This window comes from Anomaloglossus baeobatrachus, chromosome 4 (genome assembly GCF_048569485.1).
Source record: "Anomaloglossus baeobatrachus isolate aAnoBae1 chromosome 4, aAnoBae1.hap1, whole genome shotgun sequence".
Lineage (NCBI taxonomy): Eukaryota > Metazoa > Chordata > Amphibia > Anura > Aromobatidae > Anomaloglossus > Anomaloglossus baeobatrachus.
Window position 1 is genome coordinate 618823900 of NC_134356.1, and position 25962 is coordinate 618849861.

The 25962-nt window shown below is 53.4% G+C and overlaps 1 protein-coding gene across 2 annotated transcripts in view; it reads right to left on the reverse strand.

Moving 5' to 3' along the window:
- The window catches only part of DDX56 (DEAD-box helicase 56), a 135744-nt gene that overhangs the window by 35084 nt on the left and 74698 nt on the right, over positions 1 to 25962 (reverse strand). For both annotated transcript variants that reach the window (XM_075346262.1, XM_075346263.1), the window contains 2 exons: positions 12115 to 12191; positions 11264 to 11353 (listed from right to left, as the gene is read on the reverse strand). In XM_075346262.1, coding sequence (XP_075202377.1) covers positions 11264 to 11353; positions 12115 to 12191 — 167 coding nt within the window. The remainder of the gene's footprint in view (positions 1 to 11263; positions 11354 to 12114; positions 12192 to 25962) is intronic.

The window sequence follows — 25962 nt, forward strand, 5'->3', positions numbered from 1 at the left end:
TGGAACCGGAAGCCCAGCAGAACGGTAGGCTTCAAGAATTGGTTCTTTGATCCATCGAGCCAGGGTGGCTTTGGAAGCCTGCGACCCTTTGCGCTTACCAGCGACAAGGACAAAGAGTGCATCCGAGCGGCGCAGGGGCGCCGTGCGGGAAATGTAGATTCTGAGTGCTCTCACTAGATCCAACAAATGTAAATCCTTTTCATACCGATGAACTGCATGCGGATAAAAGGAAGGCAAGGAGATATCCTGATTAAGATGAAAAGAGGATACCACCTTAGGGAGAAACTCCTGAATGGGGCGCAGCACTACCTTGTCCTGGTGGAATATCAGGAAAGGAGCTTTGGATGACAGCGCTGCTAGTTCAGACACTCTCCGAAGAGACGTGACCGCTACCAGAAAGGCCACTTTCTGTGAGAGTCGAGAAAGTGACACGTCCCTCAGAGGCTCGAAGGGCGGCTTCTGGAGAGCAACAAGGACCTTGTTTAGATCCCACGGATCTAACGGCCGCCTGTACGGAGGTACGATATGACAAACCCCCTGCAGGAACGTGCGCACCTGAGAAAGTCGTGCTAGACGCTTCTGAAAAAACACGGATAGTGCCGAGACTTGCCCTTTAAGGGAGCCGAGCGACAAGCCCTTTTCCAACCCAGATTGCAGGAAGGAAAGAACAACAGGTAACGCGAATGGCCAGGGGGATACTCCTTGTGCAGAGCACCAGGATAAGAAAATCTTCCACGTTCTGTGGTAGATCTTAGCAGAAGTGGACTTCCTAGCCTGTCTCATGGTGGCCACGACCCCTTGGGGTAATCCTGAAGACGCTAGGATCCAGGACTCAATGGCCACACAGTCAGGTTCAGGGCCGCAGAATTCCGATGGAAAAACGGCCCTTGGGACAGTAAGTCTGGACGGTCTGGTAGTGCCCACGGTTGGCCGACCGTGAGATGCCACAGATCCGGGTACCACGACCTCCTCGGCCAGTCTGGGGCGACGAGTATGACGCGGCCGCAATCGGATCTGATCTTGCGTAACACTCTGGGCAAGAGTGCCAGAGGTGGAAACACATAAGGGAGCCGGAACTGCGACCAATCTTGCACTAAGGCGTCTGCCGCCAGAGCTCTTTGATCGCGAGACCGCGCTATGAAGGTCGGGACCTTGTTGTTGTGCCGAGACGCCATTAGGTCGACGTCCGGCACCCCCCAGCGGCGGCAGATTTCCTGAAACACGTCCGGGTGAAGGGACCATTCCCCTGCGTCCATGCCCTGGCGACTGAGGAAGTCTGCTTCCCAGTTTTCTACGCCCGGGATGTGAACTGCTGATATGGTGGATGCTCTTTCCTCCACCCACATCAGAATCCGCCTGACTTCCTGGAAGGCTTGCCGACTGCGTGTCCCTCCTTGGTGGTTGATGTATGCCACCGCTGTGGAGTTGTCCGACTGAATTCGGATCTGCTTTCCTTCCAGCCACTGCTGGAAGGCTAGTAGGGCAAGATACACTGCCCTGATTTCCAGAACATTGATCTGAAGGGTGGACTCCTGCTGAGTCCACGTCCCTTGAGCCCTGTGGTGGAGAAAAACTGCTCCCCACCCTGACAGACTCGCGTCTGTCGTGACCACCGCCCAGGATGGGGGTAGGAAGGATCTTCCCTGTGATAATGAGGTGGGAAGAAGCCACCATTGCAGAGAGTCCTTGGCCGTCTGAGAAAGGGAGACTTTCCTGTCTAGGGAAGTTGTCTTCCCGTCCCATTGGCGGAGAATGTCCCATTGAAGTGGGCGCAGATGAAACTGCGCGAACGGGACTGCCTCCATTGCTGCCACCATCTTCCCTAGGAAGTGCATGAGGCGCCTTAAGGGGTGCGACTGACCCTGAAGGAGAGACTGCACCCCTGTCTGTAGTGACCGCTGCTTGTCCAGCGGAAGCTTCACTATCGCTGAGAGAGTATGAAACTCCATGCCAAGATACGTTAGTGATTGAGTCGGTGACAGATTTGACTTTGAAAAGTTGATGATCCACCCGAAAGTCTGGAGAGTCTCCAGCGCAACATTCAGGCTGTGTTGGCATGCCTCTTGAGAGGGTGCTTTGACAAGTAGATCGTCTAAGTAAGGGATCACCGAATGTCCCTGAGAATGCAAGACTGCTACCACTGCCGCCATGACCTTGGTGAAAACCCGTGGGGCTGTCGCCAGACCGAATGGCAGAGCTACGAACTGGAGATGGTCGTCTCCTATCACGAAACGTAGAAAACGTTGGTGCTCTGTAGCAATCGGCACGTGGAGATAAGCATCTTTGATGTCTATTGATGCAAGGAAATCTCCTTGAGACATTGAGGCAATGACTGAGCGGAGGGATTCCATCCGGAACCGTCTGGCGTTCACATGCTTGTTGAGCAGCTTTAGGTCCAGAACAGGACGAAACGAGCCGTCCTTTTTTGGAACCACAAAGAGATTGGAGTAAAAACCTTGCCCTTGTTCCTGCAGAGGAACAGGGATCACCACTCCTTCTGCTTTTAGTGAGCACACCGCCTGCAGAAGGGCATCTGCTCGGTCGGGATGTGGGGAGGTTCTGAAGAACCGAGGCGGAGGACGAGAACTGAACTCTATCCTGTACCCGTGAGACAAAATGTCTGTTACCCACCGGTCTTTGACCTGTGGCAGCCAAATGTCGCAAAAGCGGGAGAGCCTGCCACCGACCGAGGATGCGGAGGGATGAGGCCGAAAGTCATGAGGCAGCCGCCTTGGAAGCGGTTCCTCCGGTTGCTTTCTTGGGGCGTGAGTGAGCCCGCCAGGAATCTGAGCTCCTTTGCTCCTTCTGAGTCCCTTTGGACGAGGAGAATTGGGCCTTGCCGGAGCCTCGAAAGGACCGAAACCTCGACTGCCACTTCCTCTGTTGAGGTTTGCTTGATCTGGGCTGGGGTAAGGAGGAGTCTTTACCCTTGGATTGTTTAATGATTTCAGCCAATTGTTCACCAAACAGTCTATCTACAGATAGTGGCAAGCTGGTTAAACATTTTTTGGAAGCAGAATCCGCTTTCCATTCCTTTAACCACAAGGCTCTGCGCAAAACCACAGAGTTGGCAGACGCCATTGAGGTACGGCTTGTAGAGTCCAGGACAGCGTTGATAGCGTAAGTCGCAAACGCAGACATTTGCGAGGTTAGGGACGCTACTCGCGGCACTGCTGGACGTATGATAGAGTCCACCTGTGCCAGACCAGCTGAAATAGCTTGGAGTGCCCACACGGCCGCGAATGCTGGAGCAAACGACGCGCCGATAGCTTCATAGACAGACTTTAACCAAAGGTCCATCTGTCTGTCATTGTCATCTTTAAGCGAAGCCCCATCCTCCACTGCAACTATGGATCTAGCCGCAAGCCTGGAGATTGGGGGGTCCACCTTTGGACACTGGGTCCAGCGTTTGACCACGTCAGGGGGAAAGGGATAACGTGTATCCTTAAGACGTTTGGAGAAACGCTTGTCTGGGTAAGCATGGTGTTTCTGGACTGATTCTCTGAAGTCAGCGTGGTCCAGAAAAGTACTCAATTTACGCTTGGGATACCTGAAATGGAACTTCTCCTGCTGTGCAGCTGCCTCCTCTGCAGAAGGGGCAGGGGGAGAAATTTCCAATAGACTATTGATGGCCGCTATAAGGTCATTTACCATGGCGTCACCATCAGGAGTATCCAGATTGAGAGCGGTTTCAGGATTAGACTCCTGATCACCCTCCTCTGTCTCATCATGTAGAGACTCTTCTCGCTGAGACCCTGATCCGCGTGATGACGTGGAGGGTCTCTCCCAGCGAGCTCGCTTAGGCTGCCTGGGACTGTCATCTGAATCAGAGCCGTCAGGCTGAGATGCCTGGGACCCCCTTGAAGCACGGATTAACTCCAACTGAGGGGGACCGGGGAACGTTGCCGCAGCAGTGTCCATGGTCTGAGTAACTGGCCTGGCCTGCAAGGTCTCTAGTATCTTTGTCATAGTGACAGACATCCTGTCAGCAAAAACTGCAAACTCTGTCCCCGTCACCGGGACAGGGTTCACCGGTGACTCTGCCTGGGCCACTACCACCATAGACTCCGGCTGACGAAGTGGCACAGGGACCGAACATTGCACACAATGGGGGTCATTGTAACCTGCCGGTAGATCAGCCCCACAAGCGGCACAAGCAGCGCTTACAGCCTGTGTCTTGGCACCCTTGCGTTTTGCGGATGACATGTTGTCGTCTCCTCAGAGCAAGATAGGGTATACAGCCAAGAAGCGACCTTACAGTGCAATATATATATATGGTATAGAGAAAAAAAGGTACACCAAAATAACACTGTGGCACTAGTGGGGCCAGCACTAAAGTGCTGCTTACCGCCCGCTTAACGCGGGTGTGTGGTCGCCAGAAATCCCTTGTCTGGGTCTCCCAGAGCCTATGTCCGTTCTCCAGCCAGACTGCATGTAGGAATGGCTGCCGGCGTCCTATGGAGAGGGGCGGGCCCTGGGCGTGTGCAGACAAAGAGCGGGAAACCTGCGTCCCACTGTGCTCAGTGAGAGGGCTGGAGCATGTAAATAAGACTCCAGCCCTCGGCGCTGATTAATCGTACAGCGTCTCTCCCTTGCCCTGATTGACAGGGTGGGGGCGGGAACGAAGCGGAGCTAGGCCGCAGAAGCCGGGGACTAAATTTATAAGCGACGCCGTCGTAAAAGCACGGTTGGCGCTAAGTCCCCGGCGCACTACAAGTCGCAGCCGCGCCGCCGCTCCAGGGGCGGCCGGCGCGGCAGTCCCCAACACATAAAGTCACCCAGAAAAAACTGCAGTGACTGTAACCCCAGCGCGCAGCGCTACTGTCCCTGGCGCACTAGCACACCCAGCAAGTCTGGAATGTGCGTGGCCTGTTTGGGACACAGAGTACCTGAATGTCGCAGGGCCTTGTCCCTGAACGGTACCCAGCTCCGTATCCAGCAGGTTCCATGGGTCTGTGGATGGAGCCCGGCCTCAGGGCTTGGGGGCCGGTAAGATCCCACTTCCTCAGAGCCCCTCAGGGGGATGGGGAAGGAAAACAGCATGTGGGCTCCAGCCTCCGTACCCGCAATGGGTACCTCAACCTTAACAAACACCGCCGACGAAAAGTGGGGTGAGAAGGGAGCATGCTGGGGGCCCTAGTATGGGCCCTCTTTTCTTCCATCCGACATAGTCAGCAGCTGCTGCTGACTAAACAGTGGAGCTATGCGTGGATGTCTGACCTCCTTCGCACAAAGCAGAAAACTGATCAGCCCGTGATCCCACGGGGGGTGTATAGCCAGAAGGGGAGGGGCCTTACACTTTTTAGTGTAATGCTTTGTGTGGCCTCCGGAGGCAGTACTATACACCCAATCGTCTGGGTCTCCCAATGGAGCGCCGAAGAAAAACATTTTTTCTCTTTTCCTTCACCAAGTTTGGGGTGCGTCTTATAATCAGGTGCGTCTTATAAAGTGAAAAGAAGGGAATTTTGTTTACTTACCGTAAATTCCTTTTCTTCTAGCTCCTATTGGGAGACCCAGACAATTGGGTGTATAGCTTCTGCCTCCGGAGGCCACACAAAGTATTACACTTTAAAAAGTGTAACCCCTCCCCTCTGCCTATACACCCTCCCGTGCATCACGGGCTCCTCAGTTTTGGTGCAAAAGCAGGAAGGAGGAAACTTATAAATTGGTCTAAGGTAAATTCAATCCGAAGGATGTTCGGAGAACTGAAGACCATGAACCAAAAGAACAATTCAACATGAACAACATGTGTACACAAAAGAACAACCAGCCCGAAGGGCACAGGGGTGGGTGCTGGGTCTCCCAATAGGAGCTAGAAGAAAAGGAATTTACGGTAAGTAAACAAAATTCCCTTCTTCTTTGTCGCTCCATTGGGAGACCCAGACAATTGGGACGTCCAAAAGCAGTCCCTGGGTGGGTAAAAGAATACCTCGATAAAAAAGAGCCGAAACGGCCCTCTCTTACAGGTGAGCAACCGCCGCCTGAAGGACTCGCCTACCTAGACTGGCGTCTGCCGAAGCATAGGTATGCACTTGATAGTGTTTCGTGAAAGTGTGCAGACTAGACCAGGTAGCTGCCTGACACACCTGCTGAGCCGTAGCCTGGTGCCGCAATGCCCAGGACGCACCCACGGCTCTGGTAGAATGGGCTTTCAGCCCTGAAGGAAGCGGAAGCCCAGAAGAACGGTAGGCTTCAAGAATCTGTTCCTTGATCCACCGAGCCAAGGTTGACTTGGAAGCCTGCGAACCCCTACACTGGCCAGCGACAAGGACAAAGAGCGCATCTGAACGGCGCAGGGGCGCCGTGCGAGACACGTAGAACCGGAGTGCCCTCACTAGATCTAATGAGTGCAAATCCTTTTCGCATTGGTGAATTGGATTAGGGCAAAATGAAGGTAAGGAGATATCCTGATTGAGATGAAAAGGAGATACCACCTTAGGGAGAAATTCCGGGACAGGACGCAGAACCACCTTATCCTGGTGGAAAACCAGGAAGGGGGCTTTGCATGACAGCGCAGCAAGCTCCGACACTCTTCGGAGTGATGTAACTGCCACTAGAAATGCCACCTTCTGCGAAAGACGTGATAAAGAGACATCCCGCAGCGGCTCGAAAGGTGGTTTCTGAAGAGCCGTTAGCACCCTGTTAAGGTCCCAGGGTTCCAGCGGACGCTTGTAAGGTGGGACTATGTGGCAAACTCTCTGCAGCAACGTGCGGACCTGCGGAAGCCTGGCCAGGCGCTTTTGAAAAAATACGGAGAGCGCCGATACTTGTCCCTTGAGAGAGCCGAGTGACAAACCCTTGTCCATTCCGGATTGAAGGAATGAAAGAAAAGTGGGTAAGGCAAACGGCCAGGGAGAAAAACCATTATCAGAGCACCAGGATAAGAAGATCCTCCAAGACCTGTGATAGATCTTGGCGGACGTTGGTTTCCTGGCCTGTCTCATAGTGGCAATGACATCTTGAGACAACCCTGAGGATGCTAAGAGCCAGGACTCAATGGCCACACAGTCAGGTTGAGGGCCACAGAATTCAGATGGAAAAACGGCCCTTGTGACAGCAAGTCTGGGCGGTCTGGAAGCGCCCACGGTTGACCCACCGTGAGATGCCACAGATCCGGGTACCACGATCGCCTCGGCCAATCTGGAGCGACGAGAATGGCGCGACGACAGTCGGACCTGATCTTGCGTAACACTCTGGGCAGCATCGCCAGAGGAGGAAATACATAAGGCAGTCGAAACTGCGACCAATCCTGAACTAATGCGTCCGCCGCCAGAGCTCTGTGATCTGAAAGTGACTCAGAGAGTTTCTCAGCAAACGCAGCAAACTCTGTCCCTGCCGCCTGGAAAGGGGGAGCAGGGGGGTCTACCTGAGCGGAGGGGCCCACTAGTGACCGAGGCTCCGGCTGAGCAAGCGAAACAGGGGTCGAGCATTGCTCACAGTGAGGGTAGGTGGAACCCGCAGGTAACATAGCCCCACAAGAGGTACAGGTCGCAAAAAAACCCCTGTGCCTTAGCACCTTTGCTCCTTGTGGACGACATGCTGTTGTCTCCTAGGAGAGTGATCACTGAGGGTATATGGGAAGGGGTATACAGCCCGACCGAACAGAAATATGTATATAAATACGTATCTATTGCGGCACCCTAGGGGGGACCAGCACCGGGTGACCGGTGTGGCTTACCGACCGCTAAAAAGCGGAGTGTGTGTCCTCCAGATTCCCTGCCTTAGGTCTCCCAGAGCTGCAGAGCTCTTCTCTGATAATCCTCCACCGGCAGAATGCCAAAAACATGGCTGCCGGAGCTCTCAGGGAAGGAGTGAAGCCGTGGGCGTGCTAGAAAAAGTGCGGGAATCTGGGGTCCCCACAGTGATCAGTGAGGGGGGAGGAAACATACAGGATGCTCCGGCCCTCACAACCGACGTCAGGCCGGCCGTCCCGCCCTTACCCCTGACAGGCAGGCCCGGGATTTTTGCTACTAGGCCGTGATGAAGCCGGGGACTAAATTTAAGACCGCGGCCGACAAGCAGGCGCGGTCGGCGCGGAAGTCCGCCGGTCCTCACAAATCAGCAGCTGCTGCAGCGTCCGGGAAGAAGGCGCTCCATGCACAGTCCCCATGGGGACACAGAGTACCTTATAGATGCAGGGCTCGGTCCCTGAGGATGAATAGACTCCTGTCCGGCAGATTCCCACAGGGGCTGCGGAGGGAGCCCGGTCCCAGTGAATGGATGACCGGTCAGGATCCCACTTCTCCCAGAGCCACTAAGGGATGGTGAAGGAAAATGGCATGAGGCTCCGGCCTTTGTACCCGCAATGGGTACCTCAACCTTAACAGCACCGCCGACTTAGTGGGGTGAGAAGGGAACATGCCGGGGGCCCCGTGGGGGTCCTCTTTTCTTCCAACCGATATAACTAATCTGAGAATGCATGAGTGGATGTGTGCCTCCTTCCACACAAAGCATAAAACTGAGGAGCCCGTGATGCACGGGAGGGTGTATAGGCAGAGGGGAGGGGTTACACTTTTAAAGTGTAATACTTTGTGTGGCCTCCGGAGGCAGAAGCTATACACCCAATTGTCTGGGTCTCCCAATGGAGCGACAAAGAAATACGATAGTTATCAGCATACAGTGAGTGCAGCAGTGGCCTATATGGACCTGAATATTAATATGTATCAGCATACAGTAAGCAAAGTAGTGACCTATATGGACCAGAATAGAAATAGTTATCGGCGTACAGTGAGACAAATGACCATGTGCACTCCATCATACTATTCAAATTGGGGACTTGGGACCCCAGTTCCTGTGATCACTTGTCGCCCTCTAGAGATTAGTTGACTGGTGACAATTGTCTACAGGAAAACCCCTCTAAATGGAAAACTTTAAAGCACTTTATAGTGAAATGTTAAAATTGGTGGGAACCTGGGTGTTAAGACCCTCGCTGACCATTGTGGGCGATCACTAGTCTGCAGTTACAGATTTGGAGGAGATTTCTGAGATATTTTGAAAAGTCATTTGCTCAATTTCCGCAAGAGCTGGAGGACAATTAACCCAGTTACTAATTACTGCAGGGATCGGAGCTTACTAAGGGGAAAATATATGTATAAAATCAATATAGACGCACAAGGCAGGACACTCAGCAAATCTGCAGGATTTCACAAAGAAATTATTAAAGTAATCAAGAATGGAAACCTCAGATACCCGGCCCTACCAGACACCGGGAAATGTAATCTGCTGATAAGGAGCAGGAGCAGCGCCAGCTGCTGCAGAACATGACAGGAGGCACAGGAGTCAGGTTATCTGAGGCAATGACCTAGGTAGGTCACAAAGTGACTCAGACAGGACAAACAGCTGTGACTCACCGAGGAGCCTCCAATGCACCGCACAGGGGGAGTGGTGCGATGCGGACAGAGGGGCGATACACGCCAGGGTGAAGGCGCGAGAGACAGGCGACGGCAGCGAGCCCCAGGAGAGGCGACGCGACGAGCCTCGGGAGACGGGAGAGGCGTCGCGACGAGCCTCGGGAGACGGGAAAGGCGTCGCGACGAGCCTCGGGAGACGGGAGAGGCGTCGCGACGAGCCTCGGGAGACGGGAGAGGCGTCGCGACGAGCCTCGGGAGACGGGAGAGGCGTCGCGACGAGCCTCGGGAGACGGGAGAGGCGTCGCGACGAGCCTCGGGAGACGGGAGAGGCGGCGCGACGAGCCCCGGGAGACGGGAGAGGCGGCGCGACGAGCCCCGGGAGAGGCGGCGCGACGAGCCCCGGGAGAGGCGACGCGACGAGCCCCGGGAGAGGCGACGCGACGAGCCCCGGGAGAGGCGACGCGACGAGCCCCGGGAGAGGCGACGCGACGAGCCCCGGGAGAGGCGACGCGACGAGCCAAGGAACGCTAAGCGAAAAGCGCAAGGGCAAGTTACTTTTAAAACATGATAGGCAGAAAGGAAGTAGTTAAGACTATATTCCCCTCCCCCCATGAGGCAGCGTACACCAGCCAGACAGGTAGCGAGACATGCCCAGGGAGAAGGGAGGCAAGACTGGCGGAAATCCTGGGGGGCGGGGGGGGGGGCTAGGCCCTGGCGGAAAACTATTTGGATGCCCTGGCGGAAAGCTCGGGGAGGGTGTGGCCTGGCGGAAAGCCCTCTTGGGAGGCCTGGTGGAAAACCCTGCGGAGGCTCTGGCAAAAAACCCTGTGGAGGCGGAGGACTGGTGGCAGAAAGCCCGGGGGAGGGGAGGCCTGGCGGAAAGCCCTCTTGGGAAGAATGGTGGAAAGCCCGGGGGATGCAACGCGACAAGCTTAGGAGCGCTAAGCGAAAAGCGCAGGGGCAGGTTACTTTTAAAAAAGCAGAGGCAGAAACGAAGCAGCCAGACTATATCTCCCCCCCAAAGACAGTGTGCACCCCCCAGACAGGCCGCCAGCAGGCGTATGGCAGGTTAAAAACTACACTGCTGCAAATTTTATTTTCACCTGACACATTTCAGATAAAGCAATTAAACCCCTCGCACCCAGCGCTCACACCAAGATAAATGCAGACAATGTAATTGGATAAATGTGACATAATTAATTTTGGGAAATCTCCAATTATCAGGGCTTAATATGGAGCAGTGTGTACAGGGTCCTATTGAGGTGCGGTTTTTCTACCATCCCAGTGAATGTGGTGTAATAAGACCCCCCAGAGCTGCCCCATCCTGGGCTATTTCTGTGGATTCACACGCAGATCACACTGTTGCATTGAGCCTTAGTCACACATCCATGTAAACGGAACGTTTTTCTCTCCATGTTACATCTGATTTTTTGTGTGTTTTTAACAACTGAAGCAGATAAATGACTTATTAACTGTTAGCAAAGTACAAAGTGAGGGGGACACTGAAGTACAAAGTCTGTGTTCTGTGTTTCATCGGTTTTACACGGCCGCCGGCTGGAATTGCTCAGTTCGGGAGCTGCTCTGTCCTGTGATAGCGGCTGCAGCCGGGCACTGCGCTCCCATTAATCTGAATGGGAGGCGGATTGTGCAGTACCCGTCCTCTATCAGAGGATGGGGCGCTCCAGAACTGAGCATTCATGGCTGCTGCTTCCGCCGCCGACAGCGAGAACAGCTGATCAGCGGGGGGTACGGGGTGTCGGACTCCGGTCGATCAGACATTGATGACCTATCCTAAGGGTGTAAAATGTAGTGGACAATCCCTTTAGCAGGTATACAGAAGCTGTAAACAGGCTCAATAGAGGATATAAGATGTAACCCCATTACTATGATCATGGGCTGTTATAAGTTCTTACCTTCAGTTTCTCGGAGTTGAGCAGTTCTTCCTTTATCTCCTTCAGACGAGCCTCTTTAATGGCGTGTTTAGTCACAGATCTCATTGCATCCTGTAGGAAGAAGACATCATATATAATAGAGACCCCCACAAATTCCGCAGCCGGTCGGCACATCATACTGCTTTCATAATTCTAAATCTTTGACAGCTGCCAGGCGAACAAATGTGTATGGCGACCTATTAATCCCGCCCTCCACATATTTGCTCAGTAGATCCTACATAAGATCTCAAAAGGGAGAAATAGGCTACTGCCGACACCTCTGGTGGCAGTTTACCTGGGAAAATAAAGGATTGGGCATGATGAGATACAATATGCTCCATCCTTCTTCCCCAAACATCTGCTATCGGAGGATAAATCGGACACCTTATTGCAGATTGATGGATTACCTGATCCTGAAACAGAGAACCCAAGCAGTACTGCTTGTGGTACTGATCATGTATTTCTGTACCGATGAGGGTTTTGATGCTGTATTTCCGAACTGCTGAGATAATATGGATGTATTTCTGTACTGCAGTGGTTCTGATGTTGAATTTCTGTACTGCTGGTGGTTGTGATGCTGTGTTTCTGTACTGTTGGGTGTTATATTAAGTAAAGTCTATAGGGAAACACACTAACCCCAAAAGAAAAAAGGGCAAACATTCTCTCATCCCAGCTTCCTTGTCAGATACTAATTTCTCTCAAGGTAAAGTCCGGCCAGAATAAATCTTTGTGCACTGAGCAATATGAAGATCTAATATTGTCACTTCAAGTATAGCATCCAAACACACTTTTTCAGGAGGTTTTCCTTCTGACCTCCGCCATACTCCACTTACCCTACAGCGATATCGAAAGCCTTCCACTTCCTCCATTCGGAACCTGTAAGGACGCAGCACACACTCCTCCGAGCTCCCTGTAACAGAAACATCGGGCAGGGTATTAGGGACAAAAAAAACAACTTAAAAAGAGTCACACACTTAAAGGGGGTTTCCCATAAAGAAAAAGAAGGGAATTTTGTTTACTTACCGTAAATTCCTTTTCTTCTAGCTCCAATTGGGAGACCCAGACAATTGGGTGTATAGCTATGCCTCCGGAGGCCACACAAAGTATTACACTAAAAGTGTAAAGCCCCTCCCCTTCTGCCTATACACCCCCCGTGCTCACGGGCTCCTCAGTTTTGGTGCAAAAGCAAGAAGGAGGAAAAAATTATAAATTGGTTTAAAGTAAATTCAATCCGAAGGAATATCGGAGAACTGAAACCATTCAACATGAACAACATGTGTACACAAAAAACAGGGGCGGGTGCTGGGTCTCCCAATTGGAGCTAGAAGAAAAGGAATTTACGGTAAGTAAACAAAATTCCCTTCTTCTTTGTCGCTCCATTGGGAGACCCAGACAATTGGGACGTCCAAAAGCAGTCCCTGGGTGGGTAAATAATACCTCATAATAGAGCCGTAAAACGAAAGGCGTGAGAGAGAGATATCCCTCATTGGCTCGAACGGTGGTTTCTGAAGAACCATCAGCACCCTGTTCAGATCCCAGGGTTCTAACGGACGCTTGTAAGGAGGGACGATGTGACAAACCCCCTGCAGGAACGTGCGTACCTGTGGAAGTCTGGCTAGGCGCTTCTGAAAAAACACAGAGAGCGCAGAGACTTGTCCCTTAAGGGCCTCCTTCGCACAAAGCATAAAAACTGAGGAGCCCGTGAGCACGGGGGGTGTATAGGCAGAAGGGGAGGGGCTTTACACTTTTAGTGTAATACTTTGTGTGGCCTCCGGAGGCATAGCTATACACCCAATTGTCTGGGTCTCCCAATGGAGCGACAAAGAAAGTTAATTTTAATCAATAGATCTTGGAATAAAAATTATTTCCATAATTGGATGTGTTTAAAAAAAAATGTTCCTGTGCTGAGATAATCTTATATATGTGTCCCTGCTGTGTACTGTGTAATGGCTGTGTCTGACTGTACAGGGACATGGTCTGATCAAATCACATCTCCTGAGCTGGGGAGGAAGTAAATGAGCATACAGACAGTACAGCATGGGATCACAAATATGGAAATGTTTGGGAAGGAAAGGGAACTGTTTTGCCTCACAGAATGGGATCATGGAGGATTCTGTGAGGTAAAACATTTCCCTGCCGGTTTTTTAAAAAATGTTTTAACTCAAAGAAAGAAGGGAATTTTGTTTACTTACCGTAAATTCCTTTTCTTCTAGCTCCAATTGGGAGACCAAGACAATTGGGTGTATAGGCTATGCCTCCGGAGGCCGCACAAAGTATTACACTAAAAGTGTAAAGCCCCTCCCCTTCTGCCTATACACCCCCCGTGCTCCCACGGGCTCCTCAGTTTTGGTGCAAAAGCAAGAAGGAGGAAAAAGAATTAAAAACTGGTTTAAAGTAACTTCAATCCGAAGGAATATCAGAGAACTGAAACCATTCAACATGAACAACATGTGTACACAAAAAAACAGGGGCGGGTGCTGGTTCTCCCAATTGGAGCTAGAAGAAAAGGAATTTACGGTAAGTAAACAAAATTCCCTTCTTCTTTGTCGCTCCATTGGGAGACCCAGACAATTGGGACGTCCAAAAGCAGTCCCTGGGTGGGTAAAATAATACCTTGTAAGAGCCGTAAAACGGCCTCTTCCTACAGGTGGGCAACCGCCGCCTGAAGGACTCGTCTACCTAGGCTGGCATCCGTCGAAGCATAGGTATGCACCTGATAGTGTTTCGTGAAAGTGTGCAGGCTCGACCAGGTAGCCGCCTGACACACCTGCTGAGCCGTAGCCTGGTGCCTCAAAGCCCAGGACGCGCCCACGGCTCTGGTAGAATGGGCCTTCCGCCCTGAGGGAACCGGAAGCCCAGCCGAACGGTAGGCTTCGAGAATTGGCTCCTTGATCCACCGAGCCAGGGTTGATTTGGAAGTCTGTGACCCTTTACGCTGGCCAGCGACAAGGACAAAGAGTGCATCCGAGCGGCGCAGGGGCGCCGTACGAGAAATGTAGAGTCTGAGTGCTCTCACCAGATCTAACAAGTGCAAATCCTTTTCACATTGGTGAACTGGATGAGGACAAAAAGAAGGTAAGGAGATATCCTGATTGAGATGAAAGGGGGATACCACCTTAGGGAGAAATTCCGGAACCGGACGCAGAACCACCTTGTCCTGGTGAAAAACCAGAAAAGGGGCTTTGCATGACAGCGCTGCTAGCTCAGACACTCTCCGAAGTGAAGTGACTGCTACCAGAAAAACCACTTTCTGCGAAAGGCGTGAGAGAGAAATATCTCTCATTGGCTCGAATGGTGGTTTCTGAAGAACCAGCAGCACCCTGTTCAGATCCCAGGGTTCTAACGGCCGCTTGTAAGGAGGAACGATGTGACAAACCCCCTGCAGGAACGTGCGTACCTGTGGAAGTCTGGCTAGGCGCTTCTGGAAAAACACAGAGAGCGCTAAGACTTGTCCCTTAAGGGAGCCGAGCGACAAACCCTTTTCCAGTCCAGATTGAAGGAAGGACAGAAAAGTGGGCAAGGCAAAAGGCCAGGGAGAAAAACCCCGAGCAGAGCACCACGACAGGAAAATTTTCCACGTCCTGTGGTAGATCTTGGCGGACGTTGGTTTCCTAGCCTGTCTCATAGTGGCAATGACGTCTTGAGATAACCCTGAAGACGCTAGGATCCAGGACTCAATGGCCACACAGTCAGGTTGAGGGCCGCAGAATTCAGATGGAAAAACGGCCCTTGAGATAGCAAGTCTGGTCGGTCTGGTAGTGCCCACGGTTGGCCGACCATGAGATGCCACAGATCCGGGTACCACGACCGCCTCGGCCAGTCTGGAGCGACGAGGATGACGCGGCGGCAGTCGGCCCTGATCTTGCGTAACACTCTGGGCAACAGTGCCAGCGGAGGAAACACATAAGGGAGCTGAAACTGCGACCAATCCTGAACTAAGGCGTCTGCCGCCAGAGCTCTGGGATCTTGAGACCGTGCCATGAACGTCGGTACCTTGTTGTTGTGCCGGGACGCCATGAGGTCGACGTCTGGCACCCCCCAGCGGCAACAGATCTCCTGAAACACGTCCGGGTGAAGGGACCATTCCCCTGCGTCCATGCCCTGGCGACTGAGATAATCTGCTTCCCAGTTTTCCACGCCTGGGATGTGAACTGCAGAGATGGTGGAGGCCGTGGCTTCCACCGACATCAAAATCCGCCGGACTTCCTGGAAGGCTTGCCGACTGCGTGTGCCGCCTTGGTGGTTGATGTATGCCACCGCTGTGGAATTGTCCGACTGAATTCTGATCTGCTTGCCTTCCAGCCACTGCTGGAACGCCTTCAGGGCAAGATACACTGCCCGTATTTCCAGAACATTGATCTGAAGCGAGGACTCTTGCTGGGTCCACGTACCCTGAGCCCTGTGGTGGAGAAAAACCGCTCCCCACCCTGACAGACTCGCGTCCGTCATGACCACCTCCCAGGATGGGGGTAGGAAGGATTTCCCCTTCGATAATGAAGTGGGAAGAAGCCACCACCGAAGGGAAGCTTTGGTCGCCTGAGAGAGGGAGACGTTCCTGTCGAGGGACGTCGGCTTCCTGTCCCATTTGCGTAGGATGTCCCATTGAAGTGGACGCAGGTGAAACTGCGCGAACGGAACTGCCTCCATTGCTGCCACCATCTTCCCCAGGAAGTGCATGAGGCGCCTCAAGGGGTGTGACTGGCCTTGAAGGAGAGATTGTACCCCTGTCTGTAGTGACCGCTGCTTGATCAGCGGAAGCTTCACTATCGCTGAGAGGGTATGAAACTCCATGCCAAGATATGTCAGTGATTGGGCCGGTGTCAGATTTGACTTTGGAAAATTGATGATCCACCCGAAACTCTGGAGAGTCTCCAGGGTAGCGTCGAGGCTGTGTTGGCATGCCTCTAGAGAGGGTGCCTTGATCAACAGATCGTCCAAGTACGGGATCACCGAGTGACCCTGAGAGTGGAGGACCGCTACTACAGTAGCCATAACCTTGGTGAAAACCCGTGGGGCTGTTGCCAGGCCGAACGGCAGTGCCACGAACTGCAGGTGTTCGTTTTCTATGGCGAAGCGCAAGAAGCGCTGGTGCTCTGGAGCAATCGGTACGTGGAGATATGCATCCTTGATATCGATCGATGCAAGGAAATCTCCTTGGGACATTGAGGCGATGACGGAGCGGAGGGATTCCATCCGGAACCGCCTGGTCTTTACGTGTTTGTTGAGAAGTTTCAGGTCCAGGACAGGACGGAAAGACCCGTCCTTCTTTGGGACCGCAAACAAGTTGGAGTAAAAACCGTGACCCTGTTGCTGAATAGGAACAGGGACCACCACTCATTCTGCCTTCAGAGTGCCCAGCGCCTGCAGAAGAGCCTCGGCTCGCTCGGGAGGCGGGGATGACCTGAAGAATCGAGTCGGGGGACGAGAGGTGAACTCTATCTTGTAACCGTGAGACAGAATGTCTCTCACCCAACGGTTTTTTACCCGTGGCAGCCAGGTGTCGCAAAAGCGGGAGAGCCTGCCACCGACCGAAGATGCGGACTGGGGAGGCCGAAAGTCATGAGGAAGCCGCTTTGGTAGCGGCACCTCCGGTGGCCTTTTTAGGACGTGACTTAGACCGCCATGCATCAGAGTTCCTTTGATCTTTCTGAGGCCTTGTGGACGAGGAGAATTGGGACCTGCCCGCGCCCCGAAAGGACCGAAAACTCGACTGCCCCCTCCTCTGTTGGGGTATTTTCGGTTTGGGCTGGGGTAAGGATGTATCCTTTCCCTTGGATTGTTTGATGATTTCATCCAAACGCTCGCCAAACAATCGGTTGGCAGAAATTGGCAAACTGGTTAAGCGCTTTTTGGAAACAGAATCTGCCTTCCATTCCCGTAGCCACAAGGCCCTGCGGAGTACCACCGAATTGGCGGCTGCAACCGCCGTACGGCTCGCAGAGTCCAGGACAGCATTAATAGCGCAAGACGCAAATGCCGAAGTCTGTGTGGTTATGGACGCCACCTGTGGCGCGGACGTGCGTGTGGCTGCGTCGATTTGCGCTTGACCTGCTGAGATAGCTTGCAGCGCCCATACGGCTGCGAATGCTGGGGCAAAAGAAGCGCCGATAGCTTCATAGATGGGTTTCAACCAGAGCTCCATCTGCCTGTCAGTGGCATCTTTGAGTGAAGCCCCGTCTTCCACTGCAAGTATGGATCTAGCTGCCAGTCTGGAGATTGGAGGATCCACTTTGGGACACTGAGCCCAACTTTTGACCACGTCAGGGGAAAGGGATAACGTGTATCCTTAAGGCGCTTAGAAAAACGCTTATCTGGACAAGCATGGTGATTCTGGACTGCCTCTCTGAAATCAGAGTGGTCCAGAAACATACTCTGTGTACGCTTGGGAAACCTGAAACGGAATTTCTCCTGCTGTGAAGCTGACTCCTCCACCGGAGGAGCTGAGGGAGAAATATCCAACATACGATTGATGGACGCAATAAGGTCGTTCACTATGGCGTCCCCGTCTGGAGTATCAAGATTGAGAGCGGCCTCAGGATCAGAATCCTGATCAGCTGTCTCCGCATCATCAACTAGAGATTCCCCCCTCTGAGACCCTGAACAATATGAGGATGTCAAGGGAATTATCAAGCGAGCTCGCTTAGTCGGTCTGGGGCCGGGGTCTGTGTCAGAACCCTCAGCCTGGGATCCATGAGACACCCCAGGAGGACATTGTTGGTCCAACTGAGGTGGGCCAGGGGACAAAGATTCAACAGAGTCCCTGTGCTGAGATACCGGCCTGGACTGCAAGGCTTCTAGTATCTTAGCCATAGTCTCAGAGAGTTTTGCAAACTCTGTCCCCGTCACCTGAACAGTGTCAGCAGGTGGCTCCCCCTGGGCCCCTCTTAGCAGAGGCTCTAGCTGAGTAAGTGCCACAGGGGCCGAACAGTGCACACAATGAGGGTCAGTGGAACCTGCCGGTAGCGGGGTCATACATGCGGCGCAGGCAGCATAATAAGCCTGTGTTTTGGCACCCCTGCCTTTCGTGGGCGCCATGCTATTATCTTCCCTGAGTAACACAATAGGGTATATAGCCAGAAATCAACTGTGCACCATACAGTGTAAAATATGTATACCATAAACATATAATGTTACACTACTGCACAATGGGGCTAGCACCACAGGTGCTGCTTACCACCCGCTTAAAGCGGTTGTGAGGCCACCAGAGTCCCTGCCTGAGTCTCCCAGACTTTGTCCCCCTCTGTAGCGTCCAAGGAGCTGACAGGAATGGCTGCCGGCGTCCTGAGGAGAGGTGGGAGCCGTGGGCGTGGCTCAGAAAGTGCGGGAGCTGGTGCCTGCACTGTGCACAGTGAGGGGAGTGGAGTATGCAAAGCATGCTCCAGCCCTCAGTGCTGCTCGTTCTGTGCAGCGTCCCGCCCTTCCCCTGCCTGTCAGGGCTGTGGGCGGGAGGAAAGGAAACTAGGCCGCAAAAAGCCGGGGACTCTAGTAATAAACGCGGCCGCCGTAAAAGCGCGGCCGGCGCGAAAGTCCCCGGCGCACTACAAGTCCCAGCCGCGCCGCAGTGTTTCCCTGGCAGCGGCGGTTAGTGCGGCAGTCCCTATACATAAACACACTCAGCAGCGCTGAGTGTGTAATGGCACATATTAACCCGGTCAGCGCCGCGGTCCCCGGTGCACTAGCACACCCAGCAATGCTGGAGTGTTGCTGTGCGCGGTCCCCACGGGGACACAGAGTACCTCCAAGTAGCAGGGCCATGTCCCTGAACGATACCCGGCTCCTATCCAGCAGTCTCCCAGGAGTTGTGGATGAAGCACGGTCTCAGTGCCTGGAGACCGATAGGATCCCACTTCACCAGAGCCCTGAGGGGGATGGGGAAGGAAAGCAGCATGTGGGCTCCAGCCTCCGTACCCGCAATGGATACCTCAACCTTAACTACACCGCCGACAAGAGTGGGGTGAGAAGGGAGCATGCTGGGGGCCCTATATGGGCCCACTTTTCTTCCATCCGATATAGTCAGCAGCTGCTGCTGACCAATCTGTGGAGCTGTGCGTGCGTGTCTGACCTCCTTCGCACAAAGCAAAAAACTGAGGAGCCCGTGGGAGCACGGGGGGTGTATAGGCAGAAGGGGAGGGGCTTAACACTTTTAGTGTAATACTTTGTGCGGCCTCCGGAGGCATAGCCTATACACCCAATTGTCTGGGTCTCCCAATGGAGCGACAAAGAAAGGAATATTTTCCACGTCCTGTGGTAGATCTTGGCGGACGTTGGTTTCCTGGCCTGTCTCATAGTGGCAATGACCTCTTGAGAAAATCCTGAAGACGCTAAGATCCCGGACTCAATGGCCACACAGTCAGGTTGAGGGCCGCAGAATTCAGATGGAAAAACGGCCCTTGAGACAGCAAGTCTGGTCGGTCTGGCAGTGCCCACGGTTGGCCGACCGTGAGATGCCACAGATCCGGGTACCACGACCTCCTCGGCCAGTCTGGAGCAACGAGGATGGCGCGGCGGCAGTCGGCCCTGATCTTGCGTAACACTCTGGGCAATAGTGCCAGCGGAGGAAACACATAAGGGAGTTGAAACTGCGACCAATCTTGAACTAAGGCGTCTGCCGCCAGAGCTCTGTGATCGTGAGAACGTGCCATGAATGCCGTGACCTTGTTGTTGTGCCGGGACTCCATTAGGTCGACGTCCGGCATCCCCCAGCGGCAACAGATCTCCTGAAACACGTCCGGGTGAAGGGACCATTCCTCTGCGTCCATGCCCTGGCGACTGAGAAAATCTGCTTCCCAGTTTTCCACGCCTGGGATGTGAACTGCGGAGATGGTGGAGGCCGTGGCTTCCACCCACATCAAAATCCGCCGGACTTCCTGAAAGGCTTGCCGACTGCGTGTCCCTCCTTGGTGGTTGATGTAAGCCACCGCGGTGGAGTTGTCCGACTGAATTCGGATCTGCTTGCCTTCCAGCCACTGCTGGAACGCCTTCAGGGCAAGATACACTGCCCTGATCTCCAGAACATTGATCTGAAGTGAGGACTCTTGCTGGGTCCACGCACCCTGAGCCCTGTGGTGGAGAAGAAGGGAATTTTGTTTACTTACCGTAAATTCCTTTTCTTCTAGCTCCAATTGGGAGACCCAGACAATTGGGTGTATAGCTACTGCCTCCGGAGGCCGCACAAAGTACTACACTTAAAAGTGTAAGGCCCCTCCCCTTCTGGCTATACACCCCCCCGTGGGAGCACGGGTCCTTCAGTTTTAGTGCAAAAGCAAGAAGGAGGAAAGCCAATAACTGTTTCAAAAACAAATTCAATCCGATAAACAATATCGGAGAACGTAAGTTATTAACATGAACAACATGTGCACCCGAAAAACAAATACCCTCAGAAAAACAGGGCGGGTGCTGGGTCTCCCAATTGGAGCTAGAAGAAAAGGAATTTACGGTAAGTAAACAAAATTCCCTTCTTCTTTTTCGCTCCTAATTGGGAGACCCAGACAATTGGGACGTCCAAAAGCAGTCCCTGGGTGGGTAAAATAATACCTCGCGATCGGGCTGTCAGGCAGCCCTTTCTTACAGGTGGGCCACCGCCGCCTGCAGGACTTGTCTACCTAGGCTGGCATCCGCCGAAGCGTAGGTATGCACCTGATAATGCTTGGTGAAAGTGTGCAGACTCGACCAGGTAGCCGCCTGGCACACCTGCTGAGCCGTAGCCTGATGCCGTAATGCCCAGGACGCACCCACGGCTCTGGTAGAATGGGCCTTCAGTCCAGAAGGAGCCGGAAGCCCAGCAGAACGGTAGGCGTGAAGAATTGGTTCCTTGATCCACCGCGCAAGGGTGGATTTGGAAGCTTGCGACCCTTTATGCTGACCAGCGACCAGGATAAAGAGTGCATCCGAACGGCGCAGAGACGCCGTGCGGGAAATGTAGATCCTGAGTGCTCTCACCAGGTCCAACAGATGTAAACCCTTTTCAAAATGGTGAACTGGATGCGGACACAAAGATGGTAAAGTGATATCCTGATTGAGATGAAAGGAAGATACCACCTTGGGAAGAAACTCTGGAATTGGACGCAGTACTACCTTGTCTTGGTGAAACACCAGGAAGGGAGATTTGCAAGATAACGCCGCCAGCTCTGACACTCTCCGAAGAGACGTGACCGCCACCAGAAAAGCCACTTTCTGTGAAAGCCGAGAAAAGGAAATCTCCTTCATAGGCTCGAAAGGTGGCTTCTGGAGAGCAATCAGAACCTTGTTCAGATCCCAGGGTTCCAATGGCCGCCTGTAAGGGGGAATGATATGACAAACCCCTTGCAGGAACGTGCGTACCTTAGGAAGTCGCGCCAGGCGCTTCTGAAAGAATACGGATAGCGCAGAGACTTGTCCTTTAAGGGAGCTAAGCGACAAACCTTTTTCCAACCCAGACTGCAGGAAGGAAAGAAAAATAGGTAATGCAAATGGCCAGGGAGAAACTCCCTGAGCAGAGCACCAAGATAAGAATATCTTCCACGTTCTGTGGTAGATCTTGGCGGAGGATGGTTTCCTAGCCTGTCTCATGGTGGCAGCAACATCATGAGATAAACCTGAGGTCCCTAGGATCCAGGACTCAATGGCCACACAGTCAGGTTCAGGGCCGCAGAATTCAGATGGAAAAACGGCCCTTGAGACAGCAAGTCTGGACGGCCTGGTAGCGCCCACGGTTGTCCTACCGTGAGATGCCACAGATCCGGGTACCACGACCTCCTTGGCCAGTCTGGAGCGACGAGAATGGCGCAACGGCAGTCGGACCTGATTTTGCGGAGCACTCTGGGCAACCATGCCAGAGGTGGGAACACATAAGGTAGTCGGAACTGCGACCAATCCTGAACTAAGGCGTCTGCCGCCAGAGCTCGGTGATCGTGAGACCGTGCCATGAAAACCGGGACCTTGGTGTTGTGCCGTGACGCCATCAGGTCGACGTCCGGCATCCCCCAGCGGCGACAGATCTCCTGAAACACGTCCGGGTGAAGGGACCATTCCCCTGCGTCCATGCCCTGGCGACTGAGAAGTCTGCTTCCCAGTTTTCCACGCCTGGGATGTGAACTGCGGATATGGTGGATGCTGTGTTTTCCACCCACGTCAGAATCCGCCGGACTTCTTGAAAGGCTTGTCGACTGCGTGTTCCCCCTTGGTGGTTGATGTACGCCACCGCTGTGGAATTGTCCGACTGAATCCGGATCTGCTTGCCCTCCAGCCACTGTTGGAAGGCTCGCAGAGCAAGATAGACTGCTCTGATTTCCAGAACATTGATCTGAAGGGTGGACTCTCTCTGAGTCCACGTACCCTGAGCCCTGTGGTAAAGAAACACTGCTCCCCACCCTGATAGGCTCGCATCTGTCGTGACCACCGCCCAGGATGGGGGTAGGAACGACTTTCCTTTTGACAATGAGGTGGGAAGAAGCCACCAACGGAGAGAGTCCTTGGTTGCCTGAGAGAGGTAGACATCCCTGTCGAGGGACGTCGACTTCCCGTCCCATTGGCGGAGAATGTCCCATTGTAGAGGGCGCAGATGAAACTGCGCGAAAGGGACTGCTTCCATTGCTGCCACCATCTTCCCTAGGAAATGCATGAGGCGCCTCAAGGAGTGGGACTGGTTCTGCAGGAGAGATTGCACCCCTGTCTGCAGAGAGCACTGCTTGTCCAGTGGAAGCTTCACTATCGCTGAGAGAGTATGAAACTCCATGCCAAGATATGTTAGTGATTGGGTCGGGGTTAGATTTGACTTTGAAAAGTTGATAATCCACCCGAAACTCTGGAGAGTCTTCAGTGCCACGTTCAGGCTGTGTTGGCATGCCTCTTGAGAGGGTGCCTTTATAAGTAGATCGTCCAAATACGGGATCACGGAGTGACCCTGCGAGTGCAGGACAGCTACTACTGCTGCCATGACCTTGGTGAAGACCCGAGGGGCTGTTGCCAGCCCGAAAGGTAACGCTACGAACTGCAGGTGTTCGCTTTCTATAACGAAGCGTAGAAAACGCTGATGCTCTGGCGCAATCGGCACGTGAAGATAAGCATCCTTGATGTCTATTGATGCTAAGAAATCTCCTTGAGACATTGAGGCTATGACGGAGCGGAGAGATTCCATCCGGAACCTCCTGGTTTTTACATGTTTGTTGAGCAACTTTAGATCCAGGACGGGCCGAAAGGACCCGTCCTTCTTTGGCACCACAAACAGATTGGAGTAAAAACCGTGACCTTGTTCCTGAAGAGGAACGGAAGTCACCACTCCTTCCGCCTTTAGAGCGGTCACCGCCTGCAGCAGAGCATTGGCTCGGTCGGGCGGTGGGGAAGTTCTGAAGAAACGAGTTGGAGGACGAGAGACGAATTCTATCCTGTACCCGTGAGACAGAATGTCCCTCACCCAACGGTCTTTGACCTGTGACAGCCAAATGCAGCCAAAGCGGGAGAGCCTGCCACCGACCGAGGATGCGGAGAGAGGAGGCTGAAAGTCATGAGGAAGCCGTCTTGGTAACGGTTCTTCCTGCTGTCTTTTTTGGGCGTGACTGCGTCCGCCAAGAATCTGAGCCTCTCTGATCCTTTTGAGTCCTCTTGGACGAGGAGAATTGGGACCTGCCTGAGCCTCGAAAGGACCGAAAACCAGACTGACCCCTCCTTTGTTGGGGCTTGTTTTGTCTGTGTTGAGGTAAGGATGAGTCCTTACCCTTGGAGTGTTTAATGATTTCATCCAAACGCTCCCCAAACAATCGGTCACGAGAAAAGGGCAAACTGGTTAAGCACTTCTTGGAAGCAGAATCTGCTTTCCATTCTCTCAACCACAGGGCTCTGCGCAAAACCACGGAGTTGGCTGACGCCACCGCCGTACGGCTCGTAGAGTCCAGGACAGCATTAATCGCGTAAGACGCGAATGCAGACATTTGAGAGGTCAATGGTGCCACCTGCGGGGCAGATGTACGTGTGACCGAGTCGACCTGTATAAGCCCAGCTGAAATAGCTTGGAGTGCCCATACGGCTGCGAAAGCTGGCGCCAACGACGCTCCAATAGCTTCATAGATGGATTTCAGCCAGAGCTCCATCTGCCTGTCAGTGGCATCTTTAAGTGCCGCTCCATCTTCTACTGCAACTAAGGATCTAGCTGCAAGCCTGGAGATTGGAGGGTCCACCTTGGGACACTGGGTCCAACCCTTGACCACGTCAGGGGGAAAAGGATAGCGTGTATCTTTAAGCCGTTTAGAAAACCGCTTCTCAGGATAAGCGTGGTGTTTCTGGATTGCATCTCTAAAGTCAGCGTGGTCCAGAAAAGTGCTTAATTTACGCTTGGGATATCTGAAATGGAATTTCTCCTGCTGTGAAGCTGCCTCCTCCTGAGTAGGAGCTGGCGGAGAAATATCTAACATCCTATTGATGGACGCTATAAGATCATTCACTATGGCGTCACCATCCGGTGTATCCAGATTGAGGGCGGACCCAGGATCAGAATCTTGATCAGTTACATCCGCCTCATCACCCATAGATCCGTCCCGCTGGGACCCTGACCAGTGAGACGAAGTTGAGGGCCCCTCATAACGAGCCCGCTTAGGTTGTCTGGGACTGTCGTCCGAGTCAGAATCGTCACCCTGGGGTGCATGTGACACCCCCGGAGCTTGGAAGTGTTCCAGCTGAGGGGGACCAGGGAGCAATGATGCCACAGTGTCCATGGTCTGAGTTACTGGTCTAGACTGCAATGTTTCAAGAATCCTTGACATGGTCATAGACAATCTGTCAGCAAAAGCTGCAAACTCCGTTCCTGTCACCTGGACAGCATTCACAGGTGGTACACCCTGGGTCACGTCCAGCAGAGGCCCCGGCTGTGCAAGTTGCACAGGGGCCGAGCACTGCACACAATGGGGTTCAGTGGAACCTGCCGGTAGAGCAGCCCCACATGCGGTACAGTCAGCATATAATGTCTGTGCCTTGGCACCCTTGCGTTTTGCGGACGACATGCTGTTGCCTCCTTGTAATCTAGGAGGGTATATAGCCGAGAATCACCAGCGACCGTACAGTACAAAGTATTTGCAACACAAAATACTCAGTATACAAACGGCACAAGTGGGGGTGAGCCCTTGAGGGCTGCTTACCGCCCGCTGAACAGCGGGTATGAGGCCGTAGAATCCCGTGTCTGGGTCTCCCCGTCTCCCCTCTGCAGCTCAGCGTGCAGGCAGGAATGGCTGCCGGCGTTCTGTGAAGAGGGGCGGACCGTGGGCGTGCCACAAACAAAGAGCGGGAAACTGCGTCCTACTGTGCCTGGTGTGAGGGCTGGAGTATGTAAAACGACTCCAGCCCTCAGCGCTGATGCTCTGTACAGCGTCCCGCCCTCCTCCTGACTGGCAGGTGCGGAGGCGGGAACGAACGAACTAGGCCGCAAAAGCCGGGGACTGTAGTAATAAGCGCGGCCGTGATATATGCACGGCCAGCGCGGAAGTCCCCGGCGCACCACAAGTCCCAGCCGCGTCGCAGTCCCAGCGGCCGGCCGCGACCGTTCTCCCTGAGTCTACCCACTCAGCTAAGCTGAAGTGAGGAAATGGCACAAGCGCAGCAGCGCTGTTGTCCCCGGCGCACTAACACACCCAGCAATGCTGCGGTGTGCGCGCGTATGCACGGGGACACAGAGTACCTTGACGGAGCAGGGCCATGTCCCTGACGATACTCAGCTC